The 20,639-nt window shown below is 20.5% G+C and overlaps 4 protein-coding genes across 4 annotated transcripts; 2 read left to right on the forward strand and 2 right to left on the reverse strand.

Moving 5' to 3' along the window:
• Positions 1–311: 311 nt before the first annotated feature.
• PY17X_0510800 (conserved Plasmodium protein, unknown function) lies at positions 312–16,736 on the reverse strand (the record flags this gene model as incomplete). The annotated part of the gene is made up of 11 exons (XM_022955211.1): positions 312–397; positions 753–1,387; positions 1,563–1,819; positions 1,941–2,089; positions 2,325–4,914; positions 5,039–5,905; positions 6,092–8,044; positions 8,223–8,438; positions 8,657–10,978; positions 11,150–15,839; positions 16,144–16,736. 11 exons carry the CDS (start codon positions 16,734–16,736, stop codon positions 312–314), a joined length of 14,358 nt encoding a protein of 4,785 aa, XP_022811667.1.
• Positions 16,737–18,082: 1,346 nt separating this feature from the next.
• PY17X_0510900 (cytochrome c oxidase copper chaperone, putative) lies at positions 18,083–18,283 on the forward strand (the record flags this gene model as incomplete). Its single annotated transcript, XM_718936.1, has 1 exon — positions 18,083–18,283. The coding sequence occupies one exon, from the start codon at positions 18,083–18,085 to the stop codon at positions 18,281–18,283; it is 201 nt and encodes a 66-aa protein (XP_724029.1).
• Positions 18,284–18,702: 419 nt separating this feature from the next.
• Positions 18,703–19,299, forward strand: PY17X_0511000 (conserved protein, unknown function; the record flags this gene model as incomplete). The annotated part of the gene is made up of 1 exon (XM_718935.2): positions 18,703–19,299. The coding sequence occupies one exon, from the start codon at positions 18,703–18,705 to the stop codon at positions 19,297–19,299; it is 597 nt and encodes a 198-aa protein (XP_724028.2).
• A 325-nt stretch (positions 19,300–19,624) lies between these two features.
• Positions 19,625–20,182, reverse strand: PY17X_0511100 (conserved protein, unknown function; the record flags this gene model as incomplete). Its single annotated transcript, XM_718934.1, has 3 exons — positions 19,625–19,676; positions 19,856–19,933; positions 20,085–20,182. 3 exons carry the CDS (start codon positions 20,180–20,182, stop codon positions 19,625–19,627), a joined length of 228 nt encoding a protein of 75 aa, XP_724027.1.
• Positions 20,183–20,639: the final 457 nt, after the last annotated feature.

The raw sequence follows: 20,639 nt of genomic DNA on the forward strand, positions 1-20,639 counted from the left end.
GCTAAAAATTAACAGCTATCAAGTATATGACATATGCATATATATTTAATCATTTTGTTAGCTAAGAAAGAATCATACATCTAATTATACAATTAATTCTTCACATACACATATGTAGATATAAACCCAAAAAGACAATGTAAATTATGAAGAAATATCAGTTTACAGCTGTAATTATTTACTTTTTAGCGGAAATAATAAAAGTAAATTTCAATTTTGTTATGCACTTAATTGCATGACCAAAAAAAAAAAATACATGCACAAATATGGAAAAAATTATGAACAGACAGGTTAAAAAATTAAACGAAAAATTATAGTAGCATATGAACTTTAAATTTTTTGCAAATTATTTTGCTATGGATGCATGGCAAAGGAAGGAAAAATTGGAGACTAGGATCTGAAGGAGGAATACAAATAATAACAATAATAATGACAATAATGATAATAGTAATATAAATAATGTAGTCGAATAAATATATGATATAATAAATGAACAGCCAATTATAAAAAAAAAGCGAACTGCTAAATTATTTTACAAAAATACAACCGCATACTGATATATAACTAAATCTGCCTAACTATAATATACTATTCGAAACTAAATTAAATGCTTTAAACAACTAGATCTATTTTTCGTACAAAGATAAAAATAGTTAATATATATATGCATACATTCTTTGAGTGCAAATTTTTTCTTTTAAAAAAAAAAAAATAGCGTTCATAAAAAAGTAGACATATTTTTTTTTCTTTACCTTTTTGTACATGTGAATTAAATTTCATTATAGGACAGTAATAAATAAATTCATTATCATCAAATTTGTCTTTATTTTCAAATAAATCAAAAAATTTATTCGAAATATTTTCCATGTTAATTACATCATCTATAATGTTTTTATTCGAATTTGATTCATCGTCTTTAATTGGTTCGGTATCCTCATAATTTTCATAGTCTTCTCCAATTTTATCATGTTCGTTATTTTTTTTATTTTCCATACTCTCCTTTTTCTTTTTAATTTTTATTAGTATATATGGTGAGTCATAATAAAAACTTTTTTCCTTTTTCCTTACATATGCCATATAGCTATTTGAATATCGCATACTTATTGTTTTGTCACTAAATGATTGGTCATTTAAATTTTCTATATTTGTGTTGTTATCCTTTTGAACAGAATTTTCATTTTTTTCTTCTGATTTACTCAAATTTTTGTCTAAATTATCTTTTTCTATACTAAACGGTTTTGTATCTTCACATTTATTTTCTTCATTTTGAACTTTAAAATAAATATCATTTTTATTGTGTATTTTTTGGTGCACAAACTTCTCGGATCCTTTTACAAATAAACTTTTGTATATTTTAATCGGTGCTATCCAAATACCTCGTTCATTGCTAAGTCAAATTAAGACAAAAACGGATAATTAAAAAAAATGAAAATAGAAACGAAAAAAGAAATGAAAAGAGAAACGAAAAAAGAAACGAAAAAAGAAACGAAAAGAGAAATGAAAAGGAAAATGAAAAGGCAAATGAAAAGGCAAAATTATTATATTTTTATTGCCCTCCTTACTTGTTAATTTTCTCAGAAAATTTAAGAGAAATATTTAGCTCACGAATATTAGTTCCCATATTTATTGCATGTGTAAAATAAACTGAATAAAAAAACATCATTGGATTCGTGAAAAATGATATATTGTAAACATTTTTTTCACCTTTTTGTTCTTTTCTTATAAGTTCTTTAATATAATTTAATTTTTTTTTTAATTCTTCAAAAAATTTATATAGACATTTTTCCCCGTCTGAAAAATGGCGCCATTTCCATGGTATCTGAAAATAGATATAATAAAATTTTTTTTAAAAGTTACAAAATATTAATACCATTTAAAATTTATTGCATATTAGATATATGCATTATCTGATTCAGAAAAAAAAAAAAAATGATTCTTACTTTGTATCTCAATAAGCTTCGTTCCATTTGTTCTGAATATTCATTTGACATTTTAGACAATTTTGATGTAGTCAAATAATATTGAATTTCTTTTTTCATTTCATAAACACGAAATAGAATCATGTTGTATTCTTGGATCAGATAATTAACTGTAAAAAAGAGATGGGCAGAAATATGTGCAATGCATCTAAGCTTTAGCAGGGCCAATGCATCTAAGCTTTAACAGGGCCAATGGATCTAAGCTTTAACAGGGTCAATACATCTAATATTTAACAGGGTCAATACATCTAATATTTAACAGACCCAATACATCTAATATTTAACAGACCCAATACATCTAAGCTTTAACAGACAAATTATATAATAAATCATTTTTCAACTCACGTTGTGGTGTACTATTCAGGGGCTGATTTATAAAATGAAAAGAAGAAAAGTTATCAAAAGATAATAGAATATGATTAAAAATAGTTTTTTTTTTATATATATTAGTAATACAATATTTTGAAATAAATATTTTTTCCATAAATTTTATATTATAAGCCATTTTATAGATATTATCAAGTTTGTTTTTTTGAATAATATTTTCAAATATTTCGAAATTTTCTAAAACATATTTTATCAATTCTTCTAATGTTATAAGATTAGTAGGAATGTTTTTTAAAATATTATCATTATTAAATAAAATATTTTTGTTTGATAAATTAAAAAAATTATACAAAAATGATTCTATCATATTCTTCAATAATATATATTTTTCTGGAAATAGACGATCAAGAAAATTTTTAAAATAGTTCAAAAAAAAGGTTCTACATCTATCTGATTCATCTCTTTCATTTCGTTTTTCAGATGCAACACAAATTAAATTTTCACCATCGATTACATTGGATTTCATTTTCTCTGTCTCATCATTTTTAAAACCACCTTTTAAATTAGAAAATAATTTAACTAATAAAATAATCTCACTTATAATATCAACGTTTATATTCATATTTTCCAAATACATATATTCATTAATTAAAGTAAAAAATAAAATAGATAAAAATATATGATTTGAATATATGTGATTGGAACATATAGATAATTTATAAATTTCAGTAAAATCGAATATAAAATTAATATAATTTAGAAAATCAAATAGATCGAAACTAAAATCTAGATTAACATTAAATGAAATATTATTCAAACTGTCTGTTAATATATTTATGTTATTATAAAATATGATAAAAATTTTGGGTTCTACATTTTGTTCTGTATTTTTAAGAACAGTTTCTATAAAGCTTTCACAATTTAAAACATCCGATACAGTATATATATTTGCCACAATAATGTTACTTATTTTTTTAGACATTTTTTCGATATTTGTAAAATCTAAAAACAATATATTACTACATTTTAACAATGTATTTAGTATAATATTACTGTAAATATTTTTTTCCAAAAGAAAAATAATATAATTTTGTTTTTTTAAAATATCAAAAAAATAGAGATTATCATTTATATTTTTATTCGAATTTTCTAACACATTATTTGTGTTATCACTTTTATATTCAATTTTGTTAATAACATGATGTCTAAAAAAATTATAAAAATTGTTGTATACCATCCTTTTACCTTTATAGACAATGTCTGGTAATTTAATAAATATATATTCTTGAATAAAATTATTTAAATAATTTTTGTTAATAATTTTATCAATAGCTATTTTATAAAAATACATACATGGTTCATTTAATTCTCTAATTGGAAATTCTATTTTTTTTTTTTTTAAATTTTTTGAATATATATTGTCATAACTATTTATATATTCATTCCATTTTTCTGGATAGTCATATATATTATGTAAAACATTTCTATATATTTTTTTTTTAGAATCAACTAGATCTTTTAATTCTTTAATATAATACATTATACTCATTTTATTTTCACTTTCGTTTTCCAAAATTTTATAACCATCTTCATCATTATATGATGGAGATATCCACATTGTTTTTTTTTCATTATTTATTTCATTTTCTTTATCTTCAAAATATTTATGATATAACATTCCTTTTAGTTCCCTTTTTTTTATGTATAAAAGTGTGTATGCTTTATTTATATTTTCAGATAAGCTTTCTATTCTATTAAAAAATTTCACTTCATTATCACCATTTTCAACACTACCACCATTTTCAACACTACCACCATTTTTAACACTACCACCATTTTCAAATTTTTCAAATTTTTCAAATTTTTCAAAATTTTCATTTTTGGAGCCTTGTTCATATTTTGTTTCTTCTTCATCTATGGTGCCTAATTTGTTTTCAATTATTTGATAATGCTCATCATAGTTATTATTTAAATTTATAGAATTATTATAAAACATTTCAAAATGGTTAGCTTTTATTTTTCTATAAAAATTGTCATTTATTTTATTAGTTTCTAATATATTTGTAAATAAATATTTATCATCTTTTTTAAATTTTGTAAGAAATGTATCATCATTTTTATAAATATCTTGAATATTTTGTTCACTATTTTTATTTCTATAATTTCTAAAAAAAAGAAATATATCTCCCCATTTAATAAACTTATGTACAAATATGTCTACATATATACTTAATAAAAAATTGAAAATAAATAAATCATTTTTTTTCAAAATTGATATGATTTGAAAATACATATAAATAAAAATATCATTATAATTATTTTTATTGTTTATATTTATTTCTTCAAAACATGATTTAACAATTTTTATAAATTTACGTTCATTTATAAAATTCATATTTTTATTCACTATTTTTAATGTTTCTATTAAAACATAAAATGCATAAATTAGTAAAAAGTTTGTCTTTTCATTATTAGATCTTTCTCCAAATTGTTTTTTTTCTCCATTTTTTTTTATTTCTCCATTTTTTTTTATTTCTTCATTTAGTTTGCTTTTCAATTCCGATTCGGTAATTTCGTTTTGTAATAAAAGGGTCTCTAAGTGGGTTATCTACAGAAAAAGACACGTTTATTCATTTGGTGGCTTTTATTTATTTAGATGCAACCAAAAAGAAGCAAAAAAGAAGCAAAATGCAGGCAAAAGCGGGGATGCCAATTTTAGAAAAAGTACATACCTTGTCAATGTGATTCTCCTTTTCGATAGATAAATTTTTCACGTCATCATAATTGCCTCTATGTTTTTGATAATAATATGAAAACAAATTTAGAACGTTATTTTTTTTATAATCACAATATACATAAAGAATGTTTTTTTCATTTTCTAAAACCTTTTTGATATATTCTACTCGTTTGGAAATGTTAACAAAGATGTAGATATTTTCTACAAAAGATTTATTATATTTATTATATTTTTCGCATAATAATTGTAAAAGATCTTTATCCAAGCCTTTAAATATAATAACATAATTATTTTCTATATAATGATTTATTTTTTCCATAAAATTTTGATTAGCCATTTCGTCTTTCCCATCCTTTTTTTCGTCTTTTTTTTCAACTTTTCCATCTTCGTTATACAATTGAAATGTCATTTGATTCATGGCATGGTATTTTATATATACACATTTTTTTTCATTTTCTTTTATATTTTTTAAAAGATATTTTTTTATTTGAAAAAACGGATCTATACAAATATTTATTTTTTTTTTTATTATCTCTAACATATGGCAAGTATATATTATCATATTATCATTACATAAATTCATTTTTTTATATTTTTTTAAGAATGAAATATTAATAAAATTTTTGTAATTTATTAAAAATTCTAATTGTTCTTCTGTTTTATTTATTACATCTACTGATTCATTGTCACTTTCATTTCTTTCATATATTTCTCTTTGATCAATAAGGGTTTTAAAAAATTTTTGTTTTTCTTTGTTATTCATTTCACAACAATAACCAAAGTGTATCGATTTCATGATTAATTCTTTTCTTATCTTTTTTATTTCCAGTTTTATTTCAGAATAAAGAGACAAAAGATGGGTCTAAAAATTTGTGTAAATAAAAGGGTGTTATTAGGTGTGTAGACAATGTAGATGTAAATTTTTTCAACTTTTTTTCGTTATTTTTTCAACTTTTTTTCGTTATTTTTTCAACTTTTTTTCGTTATTTTTTCAACTTTTTTTTCGTTATTTTTTTTCTTTTTTTCTCTTTTTTTTTCTCTTTTTTACCAATAAATCCTTTTCATCTTGGGAAGAGAGGCAGTCTAAACGAAGCTTCGCAATCTGGTCATGTAACAAAAATATTTTAGAATCTAAAATTTTTATAGATTCATATTTAGATTTTAGAGATTCACGTTTTTTAACATAGTCATTGATAGATATAATAAAAAGATGAATAATATAAACAAATTTATAATTTAAAAAATTTTGAACATTTGAAATGTTTTCATATTTCAAGATTAAGCTTTTATTAATAAAATTTTCATTTATTTTTTTAATATGCTTTATAATATATTGATAATAAAATGTGTCTCGAATATAATTTTTATCATTTTTTTTATTTATATATAAATATAATATTTTTAAATATCCCATATAATTATTTTTATTTTTATGTTTAAAATATTCAAAATCTTCTTTTTTTATTTCATTTAATTTATTTTTAGCTTGTAAAATATTTTCTTGATATATTATTAACATTTTTTTAATATCTTTTTTTATATTTTTTATTTCTTTTTGATATGTTGTTATTTCATTTTTTAGATTTTTTATTTTATCTTCTACTTGTTTTATTTTATCATTTTCAGATTTATAATCATTAAATTGTATCAATTTTATTATATTTTTTATTTTTTTTTTTTTTTCTATTACTATATTTAATTCATTTTCACTTAATTTTTCATAAATTTTATACACATCTTCTACAACATCTGTTCTATAATAGTTAATATTAGAATTATTCTGTTTATTATTTTGTATTTCCAACATCTTATTTATAGATTCTGAAAGTTTGGAAATAAAACGAAACTGTTTATTTTCAAAATTCAAAACAAGAGATTGGATTGTCTTTTTGTTTATATAATTATATATAGGAAATGATAAATTAAAAGAAAATATAAAATTTTTAGAAAAATTATAAAAATTATAAAAATCTAAATGTACTATATAACATTTTTTAAATAAATTTCGATATTTATAGAAATATTTATTTTTAAACAAATCAAAATTATTAACATAAAATAAATAATGGTTTAAATTTAATAATTTGGGTATTATATAATTTTCTAAATTTCCTTCAATATTTTTTTCTTTATGTTTTAACATATTTATTATGTATAAATAATGTTTATTTATAAAATTGTCATATAAATTATCTAAATTACAATTATATAATATTAGATCATAAAAATTTAAACACATTTCATCTAATTCGATTTTTCCAAAAAATATGGTTCTTAATTCAAAGATGTTATTCATATTAGATGTATCAGAATCTATTTCATTTAATTTTGAAAGTTTTTCAATTGTTTTATCATAACTTTCACGAATTTTATTTTCCATTTCATTATCATTCCATTTTAAAAATACATAATTATTATTTTTATAATAAGAATAAATTGAAACAATTTTCTCTAATAATTTATTTTGATTATTTAAAAAAATTATATTACTTTGTCTAAATATCAAATAAGTGTTTATTATTTTTATAAATTTTATTATCTCATTATAAAATATATCAAAGGGTTCACATTTTGAAACTGGAAAATATGTTCTTAAATAATTTACATCTAACTTTTCATCCATGTTATTTTCTTCTTTTTCAACACAAATTTTGTTATTTCTTATATTCAATTGTAATGGATATCTATTATTTGTTATATATTTTTGAAAATAATTCTCAAAATTTTTTTTTACTATATTTTCAAATTCTATATTTTTATCATAAAAAATTGTATCATTGCAAAATATTCGAATCATATCATTTAAAAAGAAATAACAAATTTCATTCATATTTGTACAATTTTCTTTATCATATATTAATAAATAATTTATTATATTATTTATCATGTTTGTGTGCAAGCTTAAATTTGTCTTTTCCTTTTTTAATGTGACCATTTCAAATGTTTCTAAAATGCATGCGATGAAATTCTGGCATTCGTTTATCATGTCCTCGCAAAAGTTCTGAACAGGGGAAAACGGAAAAAATGGAGAAAAATGAAGCGGAAAAAATGGAGAAAAATGAAGCGGAAAAAATGGAGAAAAATGAAAAAAAATGAAGGGGAAACGACTTAGATGCACCTATACAACCACCACCGATTCTATGGACAAAATTGGAATAACAATTTTTCGAATGTCTTACATATTTCAGGAAAATGTATTCTATCATATTAAAATAGAGTGATCTTATATTCTTTGGGGAAAGTGATGAGATATTTAAAATGAAAAAATGCTTGTATATTTTTGATAAAACTAAATTGTTGTTTAAAGAGGGTTCTGAATATTCATGATTCAATGTTCCGAGAATTTTGCAGTTTGAAAAAGACACATTTTTGTTTTCGTCAGCGTCAAAGTATTCCTAAAATGGAGGAAAAAAAATAAAAAAATAATAAAATAAAAAAATAAAAAAATTAAAAAATAAATAATAAAATAATAAAAATAACGCCTTATTATGTCATTTTAAGGAGAATCGGGTTGGAAAGGCGTGATATCATTTTCTCAATCTTTCTCAATATTTCTCAATCTTTCTCAATATTTCTCAATCTTTCTCAATCTTTCTCAATCTTTCGGACGTACCTGATAATTTACCAGTTGGTGGAAAAACTCGAAGGAGGAACGCACAGAATTGCCACTCAAGCAATTAATGTCATCAATAAATATTGTAACATCTTGGTTAACATGATTTGTCGATAAATTAAAAGTTTTTTTAAACTTGTTAATAATATTTTTATAGTTAAATGAGTGATTAAATCTAAATATAAAGTTGTAAATATTTTGTTGATTATTCTTATTTTTTTTAATATATGAATTTAAAAAATTATAAATACATAAAGATTTTCCTGTACTTGAACCACCAATAATAATAAAAGGAATAGACATATTAGTTGATATTTTGATAAAATTTTTTATAGATAAAATATTCAAATCTTCAAATAAAAAAAAATTATTTTCATCTGCAATCATATTACTCATAAGTGTATTTTTATTTAAGCATATTTTTTCATTTTTATAAATTTTTTCTTTTTTTAAAATTTTGTTATTTTCAATATTATAATATATATGTGTAAAAGACGAATTTTTAGGTATTATTGATATATTGTTTATATATTTTATTATATAATTTTCATATTGTTCTCTTTCTTCTTTTTCCATAAATGTAGTAAACGTATAAATAAAACTAATAGTTATTATATTATTTAAATGTGTGTCTATAAGTTTTTTATTTCCTACATTTTTTTTTTTTTCAATCAATAATTTTAAAAAATAATCTATAAATTTTATAAATGTACATATTAATGTATTTATATGTATAGAAATATATCCTTCATTAAATTTTGAGAACTCGAATATTTCATCATTAGAATCGAAAACACGTTCTGCTTCTTTTTCTGCTTCGTCTTCTTTTAAATTTTTTCCTTTATTTACCTTTTTATCTTTTATTTGAGATTCTATTTTGGTATCATTCAAACTTTCTGATACATCTATTTGTCTATTCTTCTCATCTTCGAAACTATTTTTTTTTTCTCCTAAATTTGTATCACCAGTAGAACCGCCAGTAGAACCACCAATAGAATTGGCAATAGAATTGGCAATAGAATTGGCAATAGAATTTCCAATAGAATTCCCGACCGAATTCCCGATCGAATTCCCAATTTTGCTATCTTCGCCTTTTTCTTTATTTCGATATTTGATTTCAAAACGGTTTTGATTCATTCCCTTTTCTCGCTTAAAAAATTTGATCGTTTCAATTACCAGATCTTCAAAATGTCTAATGATTTTATTTTGTGCTGATTTATATATTTTTAATTTTTCAACAGAAAAAGTTAGAAAAGAAATATAAGGTATGCTATTTTTAATATGAATATAATAAAATGTTTTAAAAAAATGAGGAGATATTTTACTAAGATTTTCAGTTTTATAAATAAAACACATATTGTTAAATTCACAATTTTCTTTATTTATTTCATTATTCATTTTATTATTTTCTAAACATGTATAATTTACTATATTTTCAATATATTTAGTTTGTTCAACTTTTATATATTTAATAAATATTTTATTATGTTGTTCTGTATCAAATTTAATATTTATATTATTTTTTATGTCTAATTCGATCTCATCTTTGTTATTGTTTCTATTTTTATTCTCACATTTTGAATGTAGCAAATTATATTTTTGTGGTAAATTTATTTCATTTATTATATCACTTTTTTTTTCTAACAATATTGAATTTATATTTCTTAATGATAATTTTAAGACATCACTTTCTGAACAATATTTTAAATTTATCTTTTCTACTAAACATTCTTCACATTTCATATTAACTAATAAGTTATGCAAAATATATATTATTATACTAATACCTGAATATTCCTTTCCATTTATTATTATATTTGTTATTTTATTTTTGGTTTCTATTTCTATATCATTTATTTTTTTTTTTTCTTCTTTTTCTTTTATATTTAATTTCATATTTCGACTTAAAATATCGAAAAGTTCAATAGCTTTAATAACTTGATATTTTAAAAATATTAATTTTTTTTCTTTAGTTAAATTTTTAATAATTTCATTAATTTGATTCTCTTTTGATTCTTGTAAATCTGAAACAGATAAAATAGAAAATGAATTTCTTTTATCTACTATTTCTGTTTCTTCATTTTTTTCATCCATTACTATTTTAGATGCATATTTATATAATTGGTTCTCTTTTATTATTGGAATTTTAAATATAAGACAGATATTTGACACAACTTCCTTTAATTTGTTTGCATCTATAAAGTTGGAAACATAATTTATTACATGAGTTAAAAAATTATACTCTCCCTTTTCAGACATTTCTAAAGATTCTCTTAATAGCTTCACAACCTTTCCTTCGAAAATCCATCTCTTCATTTCGTCCTGAAAACAAAAAAGTTCACACTTTATTTCTGCACTTTTGAGTGAGCGGAAAAATGGCTACAGATGCAACGGGAAAACTGCTAAGATGGAACGGGAAAACTGCCTAAGATGCAACAAAAACGGGATCTACAGATGCAACGGTAAAACTGCCTAAGGTGCAACGGCGCGTACGTGGTGGTGCAGGTAGTTGAAGAGGCGGTACGTGGTTGCTGCCAAGTAATAAGCGTTTTTATATCCATGAGAAAAAAATATAAAAAATAAAAAAGGAATAGATATATTTTTAAAAGGGTTGTGAAAAGAAAACTGATAAGACATGTCTGTAAATTCGTTATTTGAACTTTTTGTATTTAAAGCAAAACTAGATAATGGAAAAACATTTTTCTCAAGTGAAATATATATAAGTGGTTTTTTATTTAATGTATACTCATGATTATTTATATTTATAAATTTTTTTCCATTCTTTAAATAGTTATTAATTTTACAAATTTGATCTTGTAATATTTTAACAATATCTTCTTTGAAATTATTTGCATCAAAAAAATAAAAAGAGATATTTGAAGATAAACTACAAGCTATATAATTATATATATTTTCTTTTTTTAAATATATGTTATTTATAAAAACATAATTATATCCTAATAAAATAGAAAAATTCTTATTAATATTTATAAATTTATTATTATTATTTTGTGATAACATAATTAAAGTATTGTTTATATAATTTTGAAAAAAAAATCCATAACTTTTCCATTCATATAATAAGTCTAAATTGTAATTAGAATTATTTAAATATCCATATGTATATTTTATATTGTTATTAAATTGGTTTATATAATAATTTGAATCTTTGACATAATGTTTAACTAAATTTAAATGGTCAAAAGAATTCGATGTTATATTTCCATTATCTTTACAATTTCTATTAGATATATTATTTATAAATAAACTAAATTTATCTTTAATATGTATAAAAAAACATAATAAAAATAAAACATTTTTATGATATTTATTTGGAAATCTTTTTGAAATATTAAGAGAATCATAATGTTGTATAGACATAGTTCCTATTTTATTTATATTTTTTGTTAATAAATAAATTATATTTTTCTTTTTATCATTAAAACTTTGAATAAAATTATCAAAAATATATGTAAAATATACAGATAATAAAATATATAATAATTGTAAATTATTTATATCTATAAAATATAAATATGTATTTTCTGATAAAGGTGTAAAAAACTTTTTATTATTAACATGTGATAAAATATTTTGTAAAACATTGTTTTTTATTTCTATTTCAATTTCGTTTAATAAAAAATCTAGCTTTTTAAATTTTATATTTTCTTTAAATAGAATCTGTTCATTATCTAAACTTACTATACCACATATAGATTCATTTTGAATTATAACTTTTTTAAATTGTGGAAATAATTTTTTTATATATATATTTATTTTTTTTAAATTATTAACATTTAAATAAACATTTAAAAAATCATCATCTTTTAATAAATAAAAAATAGGAAATTGTCTTTTCTTTTCTAATATATATTTTTCAACATCATTTTTTATTTTTTCTACATTTTGAAAAACCGATTTAAAATATTTAATATCATAATCTTTTTTCACATGCTTACTAACATGAGGATATATAAAAAATTCTTCACAAACATTTTTATAATTATTAATTATATTTGTAAACACATCTAAATTTGTAACATTTTTTATTTCATTTTGTTTATATTTATCTATATTTTTATAACATATTTGAATCTTTTTTATATAAATCAAAATATTTATAAAATTTAAAATGTTTTCACAAATGTTATATACAATTGTATATATATGTCTACTTGAATTATTATTTATAAGCAATATCAATTTATTTAAAATATTTTTTAATTCTATTAATATATAATCAATGTTATTTATGTAGTAAACCTTTTTATTCATTAAGCTTACATCTAGTTTATGTTTTTTTAATTCAATTTTTATTTTTTCCATGTCTTCATTTATTTTTTCTTCTTTTTCGTATTCTATAAAAATATTTTCAACTTTAGATATATTTCTAGAATAATCTAATGATAATAAATTTTTTAAAATTATATCACTATAGTTGTATGATATAACTTGTTTTTTTACATCTATATTATTATTATTATCATCATATTCCTCATTTATTTTATTATCTAAATTTTCAAACGCCTCCGAACTATTAATTATATCAATAACCGTGTTAAAATATTTTTTATTTTTATAAATTAAATTTAACATTTTTAAAATTTTAAATACATTTTCATATTTTGTATAAAATTTATTACATTTATTATATATTTTTATATCTATAAAATTTTTATTCATTTTTTTAAAATGCACATTTATATTACTTATTTCTTTTTCTAAACTCTCTACATCTAATTTTATAATTTTTGTGAGTATATATTTATTATCAAAACATATGTACATAAAATATGTATATACTGTTAGACTCGTATTTATAAATATATTTTTTAATAAACTAAAATTTACAAATTCATTTTTTTTGGTTTTTAAAATTTTTTGATAATATATATATTTATCAACATCTTTTTTTATGTCTAATATATTTATTCGTATAAATTCTAATAATGCAAAAATGTAGCAACTTTTTTTTGTTTCCTCTTCTATAACTATTTTATTATTTTCGCCAACTCGAAACGGTTCGCTCTCACTTTTTTCACTTTTTACATCTCCGCTTTTTACATCTCCATTCTTTGTTTCTCCACCTTTTACTTCTCCACTTTTTACTTCTCCATTCTTTGTTTCACCACATCTGAAATAAACTTGATCGATTTCTTCAATCGGGGTCACAAACTTAAGCGTGTGTTCCATCACATCTATAGGGTATTCTATAGAAAATATAAATATATCATTTTTTATGATATCTATAAAATTTTGTATTTTTTTTTCAACAAGATTTATTTCATTTGCTAGATCTTTAAACTGAGAATTGTATTGAATTTCATAATTTATGTCTGAATGTATTATAATTTTTAAGGAGTTTATTTTTTGTTTTATATGAAATAATTTAGTAGTATAATTTCCATTAATATTTATATAATTTTTTTTAAATAATAAAAACAAAGATGAAATAGATTCTATGCTTTCTTCAATATTTAATAAATCATTATTAAAACTGTTTATAAATTTTATATATTTTACTAATTCAGATAAACTTGTTGGAACCTTATTTATATTATTATATGCTTCATCTAATTTTATAGTTAAACTACTTATTGTTTTTTTATTTAAAGATGGTAAATAATTTATTAGTTCTGCCCATTTTCCATTAATACCTTTTAATAAATATTCTATTAATATATTATTATTTACTTTAAATATATGAACATTTATTTCTTTGCTAATTTTTTTTATTTTATTTTCTAATTCTTTAAGATTTTCAAATAAACCAGATATATAACCAACATCCATTATGTCTATATCTTCAACTTTTATATTTTTATATTTATTATGTAAACAAATTATATTGTTAAATTCATTACATGATTCTACCATAGAATTGTAGACATTTTTTAATTTTTCTTTTAATTCAATTTTCATATTTTGAATTATTTCATCATTTTCAACTTGAAATATTTGTATTTTCTCCTTTTCACAAATATCAAATTTTCTATTCTTAAATATTACATCATCTACATATATATCGCTTTTAAACATATTTTTTATTTTAAAATGATCAAAAAAATTTTCTCTTTTATTTATTATTTCTATACTTGCATTTAAATAATGTTCAATTATTGTAATAAGTAAATTACATTCTGGAAATATTTTTAATTTATCATTTTCTATTGTTAATGTAACATTAAATAGATGTATATCATTTTTTGATTTAAACACATTACCATTTGTTATACATCTTTTTTCATCTTTTTCTTTATTGATTCCATCTTTTTTTATTTTATCAAATAGTTGTAAACCATTTCCTATAAATCTTTCATTAGAATTTTTCACATCTACTTTATCAGGTGTTAAAACAAAATAATTGTTCAAAATATCAAGGAAATATTCATATGTTTGTATGATAATATTTCGTAACATATTATCACATAAATATTGACATAATTGTATAAATTTTTTAATATAAATTGAATAACAATGATTTAAAGCAACCTTATTATAATATATATATATATTTTTACAATTATTATTTTGATTATGTTTTAATTTATTTGTTTCATTATTTTTATTAAAAATTTTTTTTCTTTTTATTCTAATTTTATGATCTTTATCATATTTTGTAGATTCATCATCTATATTATTAACAATAATTGTATCATTTTCATCTATTTTATTTTTTTTTAAAAAATTATTAAGAGCTTTATGACAATATTCACATATAATAGAAATAATCTGTCTTAGTTTATCATTTACAAAACTATATAATTTAAAAATATGTTCATTTTGTAATTCTTCAAATTGTTCTATAGTCATGTTATTTATGTTTATGTCTAATAATTTATATTCCTTAAAATCAATTAATATGGAATTTATTTCTATAAGTCCCTTCAACATTTCATCATTTAAAAAAATTAAATTTTCTTTTATATATTCTTTTCTTTTTTTAAATTTATTATATTTTATTTGATTTTTTAATAAAAAATAATATTTATATAATTTAAACTTTTTTATAAAATTTAATCTCATTGCATTGTTTAACATACTTACATAATTTTTCCATTCATTTAATTCGTAAAATGTTGTCTCGTTCTTTTCATTTATCAATGCTCCGTTTAGTGATATCGAAATTACATTTCCTTCTTTTTTATTTTCGCAACTCACCTTTTCATATTGCCCATCTTGGCTGCTCAGGGGGAAGCGGGAAAACAAAAGGGGTGTAAGTAAAGGGGTGTAAATGGAAAGATAATACATGTACTGACTAGCCAGTGGCGTACTAACTAGCCAATGACGTACTGACTAGCCAATGACGTACTGACTAGCCAATGACGCACTAACTAGAGTGACGCACTAACTAGAGTGACGTACTAACTAGAATGACGTACTAACTAGAATGACGTACTAACTAGAGTGACGCACTAACTAGAGTGACGCACTAACTAGAGTGACGCACTAACTAGAATGACGTACTAACTAGGTGGGGAGCTTACCTTTTGATATACATGAACTCATTATTCTTTAAATTGTTTTTCACAAAATCAATTAAGTCAATGTGATTCCTCCATTTGTTTACAGAACTAAAACTTGACTCTACAAGATTTAAACTTTCTTTAAATATTACCTTTTCATTATTATTATTATTATTTTTTTTTTTTTCTACTAATTTGTTATTATTATTATTATTAACAAAATGAGCATCAGGAATCGTTTTAGATAAAGGTATTTCAAATTTTTTATTTTTTAGACAAATTGGATATTTACCAATATTATTTATTTCTACATTATTTTTAACATTGCTTATTATTGTATTAGTTGATTCTTTTTTAGAATTATTCAAATTTAAGATATCATTTATTTCGTTTAAAACATCTAAACTATTTTTTTTATTTTTTTTGATATCTTCATCATTATTCTTATTTATATTTTCCCACTCTGTTGTTTTATTTAGGTCCTTTTCAATAGACAAAGATACATCATTTTTTTTTTTTTTTTTTTTTTTTTCAAACTCATAATTAAATAATTTATCATTTGCATCGTTAAAGTTTTCTATTAGTTTTTTTTTCAACAAACTATAATTCATCATTTATGCAAAAACCTTTAGATTCTAGTCCGATTATTATCTTAATAGTTAAGAAAGGAAATGCGAAACTGTCAAGTTTGCTTTATATATTCTACTTATATATTCTACTTATATATATCTACTTATATATATATATATATATATATTCTACTTATATATATCCTATTCATATATATATTTTTTTTTTTTTTTTATTATTTTTTTTTTTTTTTTTTTTTATACACACAAAAAAATACATTTTCTCCTCCACATAATTATCACCCCTAGTTCGAAAATAGACAAGATGCACATATAATTAAAAAAAATTTTAATTAAAAAAATTTTATTAAATAGTTATTAATTTTATTAAATAGTTAATAATTTTATTAATAGTTAATAATTTTATTAAATAGTTAACATTTTTAATCAGGAAAAAAAAAGGAAAATGCGAAGGAAAAATAAATTATAAACAATTTTATAAATAACTGAATCGGAATATTCAAATATTATGACATTTTTTATTATCCTTAAAATTTAGTAGCTATTTTCCCAAAAAGGAAACTTAATAATCTTTGAACGTATATTCAAATTTAATAGACAAAACTTCGAATAATATAAATATCATAAGAAATGGGAAATTTATATAAATGAGTGGACAATAAAAATGGGAAAAATATAAGTTTGAAATTTAATAGGTACATTTCAAAATTGCTAAAAATTATACTCATTTTAATCAAAAAAAAAAATAAGAAATATAAATAACCAAATAATAAAAATTATTAACCATTATTATAAATAACTTATAATCCCCAAAAGGAATATAAAAAAAATGTAAAAATATACCATTACATTATCAGAGTTTAGCAAATTCATGCTCTTGTTATTGTATGTGCACATTCCTCTATATTTTTTTCTCTTTTTATCACTAAAAATTGTTAAACAATTTTAAACATTGTTAAAATAAATTTCTCATTTTATGGAAAAGGAAAATTACTATAATAAATGACGTGGCACTTTCCATAAAAATTGCGTAAAAAATTGCGTAAAAAATGTACAAAAAATGTATAAAAAATAGGTCCCTGGATAATAGAGAATTTTAATATATATAAGCAATGTTTATCCAATTTATTTAAAAAAAAAAAAAAAAAAAAAAAAAAAAATAAAATAACACATTTTTTGTGAGTTATTCATATTTTATGTTTATATTGTAAAATATTTAAATTTTTTATAAAAACATGAAATAAAAAAAGTCATCAGTAACTGAAATTGTTGAAATAATCAAAAGCAAAACAATTAATTATAAACACTACCACTCATATAAACATACATACATACATACATACATGTGTTATATTTAAGAAAAAAACAAAATGGGATTAGGTTTAACTAAGCCATTAAATACAACTGAGGAAAGTAAAACGTGTGCAAAAAAAAAGAAAATATGTTGTGTATGCTTAGATACAAAAAAATTAAGAGATGAATGTATTGTTAATTTAGGAGAAGAACAATGTAAGAAATATATTAATGATCATAATCAGTGCCTAAGAAATGAAGGGTTTGATATCAAATAATATATAGTATACAATTTGTTTTTCACATTTCTATCCCTATAATAATAATTCCTTTTATATCAAAATATTCATATATATCTCTTTATTATTGTTTAAACGAAAATTTTATTTTATGTTTCTTAATTTTGTTTTTTTTATAAACACATGTATGTGTGTAAATTTTATATCCCCTATAAAAATGCTATTAATTATTTATTTTATTCTGTATGTTTAAAAAAAAAAAAAAAAAAAAATAGCTAGCTGTCTGAAGAATTGATCTTCAAAACATTCATACTTAACCACCAACCTAGTATTGTATTTCAAACGAAAGTGCAAAAATAAATAGAGATAATAATAAACATAATAATATAGATAATAATATAGATAATAATAAACATAAAAATAAACATAATAATAAACATAAACAATAATAGGATACCATGGAATGGCTAGGGAACAAAATAATAAAAGGTTTAAACCCTAAATCAGTGTTGACAAATTATTATAAAATATATAGACAATATTGTAGTGAGCATAACGGAATAAACAAAATAGCTATTATGAATTCATTTCGAAATAGCCAAACGCAATGTAATAAATCAATTATGTTTCAAAATAATATCAATAATATAAATAATATCAATAATATCAATAATATAAATAGTATCAATAATATCAATAAAAGGTTTTATAATCCTAGGGAAAATATTAATTGGGTACTTATACGATTTCGTCATAGAGTATCACAATTAAGAAAAAAAAAATTAAAATACAAAAACCATTCGAAAGTTGCTTTAAGATTTCGTTTAACAAAATTTGGATGGGAAAGATTGCAATCAGGTAGAAATGCAAGTAAAAAAAATTTATCAGTAAAAAAATATAATGAAAAAATGAAAATAAAATATGTATCACGGGATGATATTAAAAAGTTTAAATTTCAAATGCCAAGTTATGTACTAAGAATAAGAGATTCACCTGTAAATTACAATCCTAATATAATGAAATCTCGAAAATTCTTACCATCTCATTTTGGCTAGTTTTTTTTTTTTTTTTTTTTTTTTTTTTTTTACATTTGAATTGTTCATATTAAATATGTAACCTTGTGGTTTATTTTCAAAAACAAAATAACAGTTTTAATTCATACAATAGTTATTAAAAATATTTTAGAACTAAAACTTGCAAAAAAAAAAGAAAAATTATAATTGTGCTTGTCGAAAATTTTATAAATATAAAAAAATGCACACAAAAAAAACTCAATTGTATATATAAGTATTTCATAAAAAAATTATTAAATAGTAAATATATATACACACACACAACTCTTCCAATAATCATTTCAATGTGTTAGAAATTTCTAACCCATTAAGAATGTTGACTGTCTTTATCATTCAAAACAGCGTTTTCGTCACCTAACCTGAAAAATGTAAATGCATTAACATATGGAATATAAAACGTGGAATATAAAACGTGGAATATAAAACATGTGTAAGCATAACAAGTTTCGTGTGCAGGGTTATTTTCAATGGAAATGACATGACCATTCATCATATACACACACAATTTTTGCATTTCATTGATTTTCATTTTTATAACCTCTTTGCGTTAACTTTCTCTAACCACCATGGCCACATAGTTAAGTTTGGATTTCGTATTTCTGGAATGTCATATTGGCTAAAAAAAATAATAACAATGTAGCGGTAAAATAGTCATAACAGTGTAGCGGTAAAATAGTCATAACAATGTAGCGGTAAAATAGTCATAACAATGTAGCGATGAAATAGCAATATTTTATTCCTTGTTCATGTAATTTTGTTTTTCTTACTATCTGGCTAGTTGATCTATAATGACAAAAAAACCAACGGTCCCAAAAATACTTTTGGCAAACCAGTTTTTCTTAAATATTAAATTGTATTTTCCCATTTCTATTAAATACTTATTTGGCTAGTTAAACACTTGCCACTGTATGTGTGTACAAAAGGAGGTATACTTTTTATTTTACTTTTTTAAGCATATAAATGGGGATACTAAATTACCAAATATAAGGAAAGAAAGAATGTATGAAAAATTCTACGCTTGTCGCCGTGCTATTTAAAAGAAATAATTTACGATTAAGTCTGTATTATTTATACATATATGTATGATTAAATATTTATTCGTACATATTTATACAATCGAAAGTATAATATATGTTTTTTTAATATACTATATATCACTAAAAAAAAAAATAAAAAAAAATATATAAATAAATAAAAAACAAACACTTTAAATATGTAAGATTATCTACGTATTTTATTTAAAAAATTGTAAAAAATAAAAATAGTCAAATATATTCGCTATAAATAGCATAAATTTGTTCGCACCTCATGAAAAAAAAAAT

This window comes from Plasmodium yoelii (genome assembly GCF_900002385.2).
Source record: "Plasmodium yoelii strain 17X genome assembly, chromosome: 5".
NCBI classification, from domain to species: Eukaryota; Apicomplexa; class Aconoidasida; order Haemosporida; family Plasmodiidae; genus Plasmodium; species Plasmodium yoelii.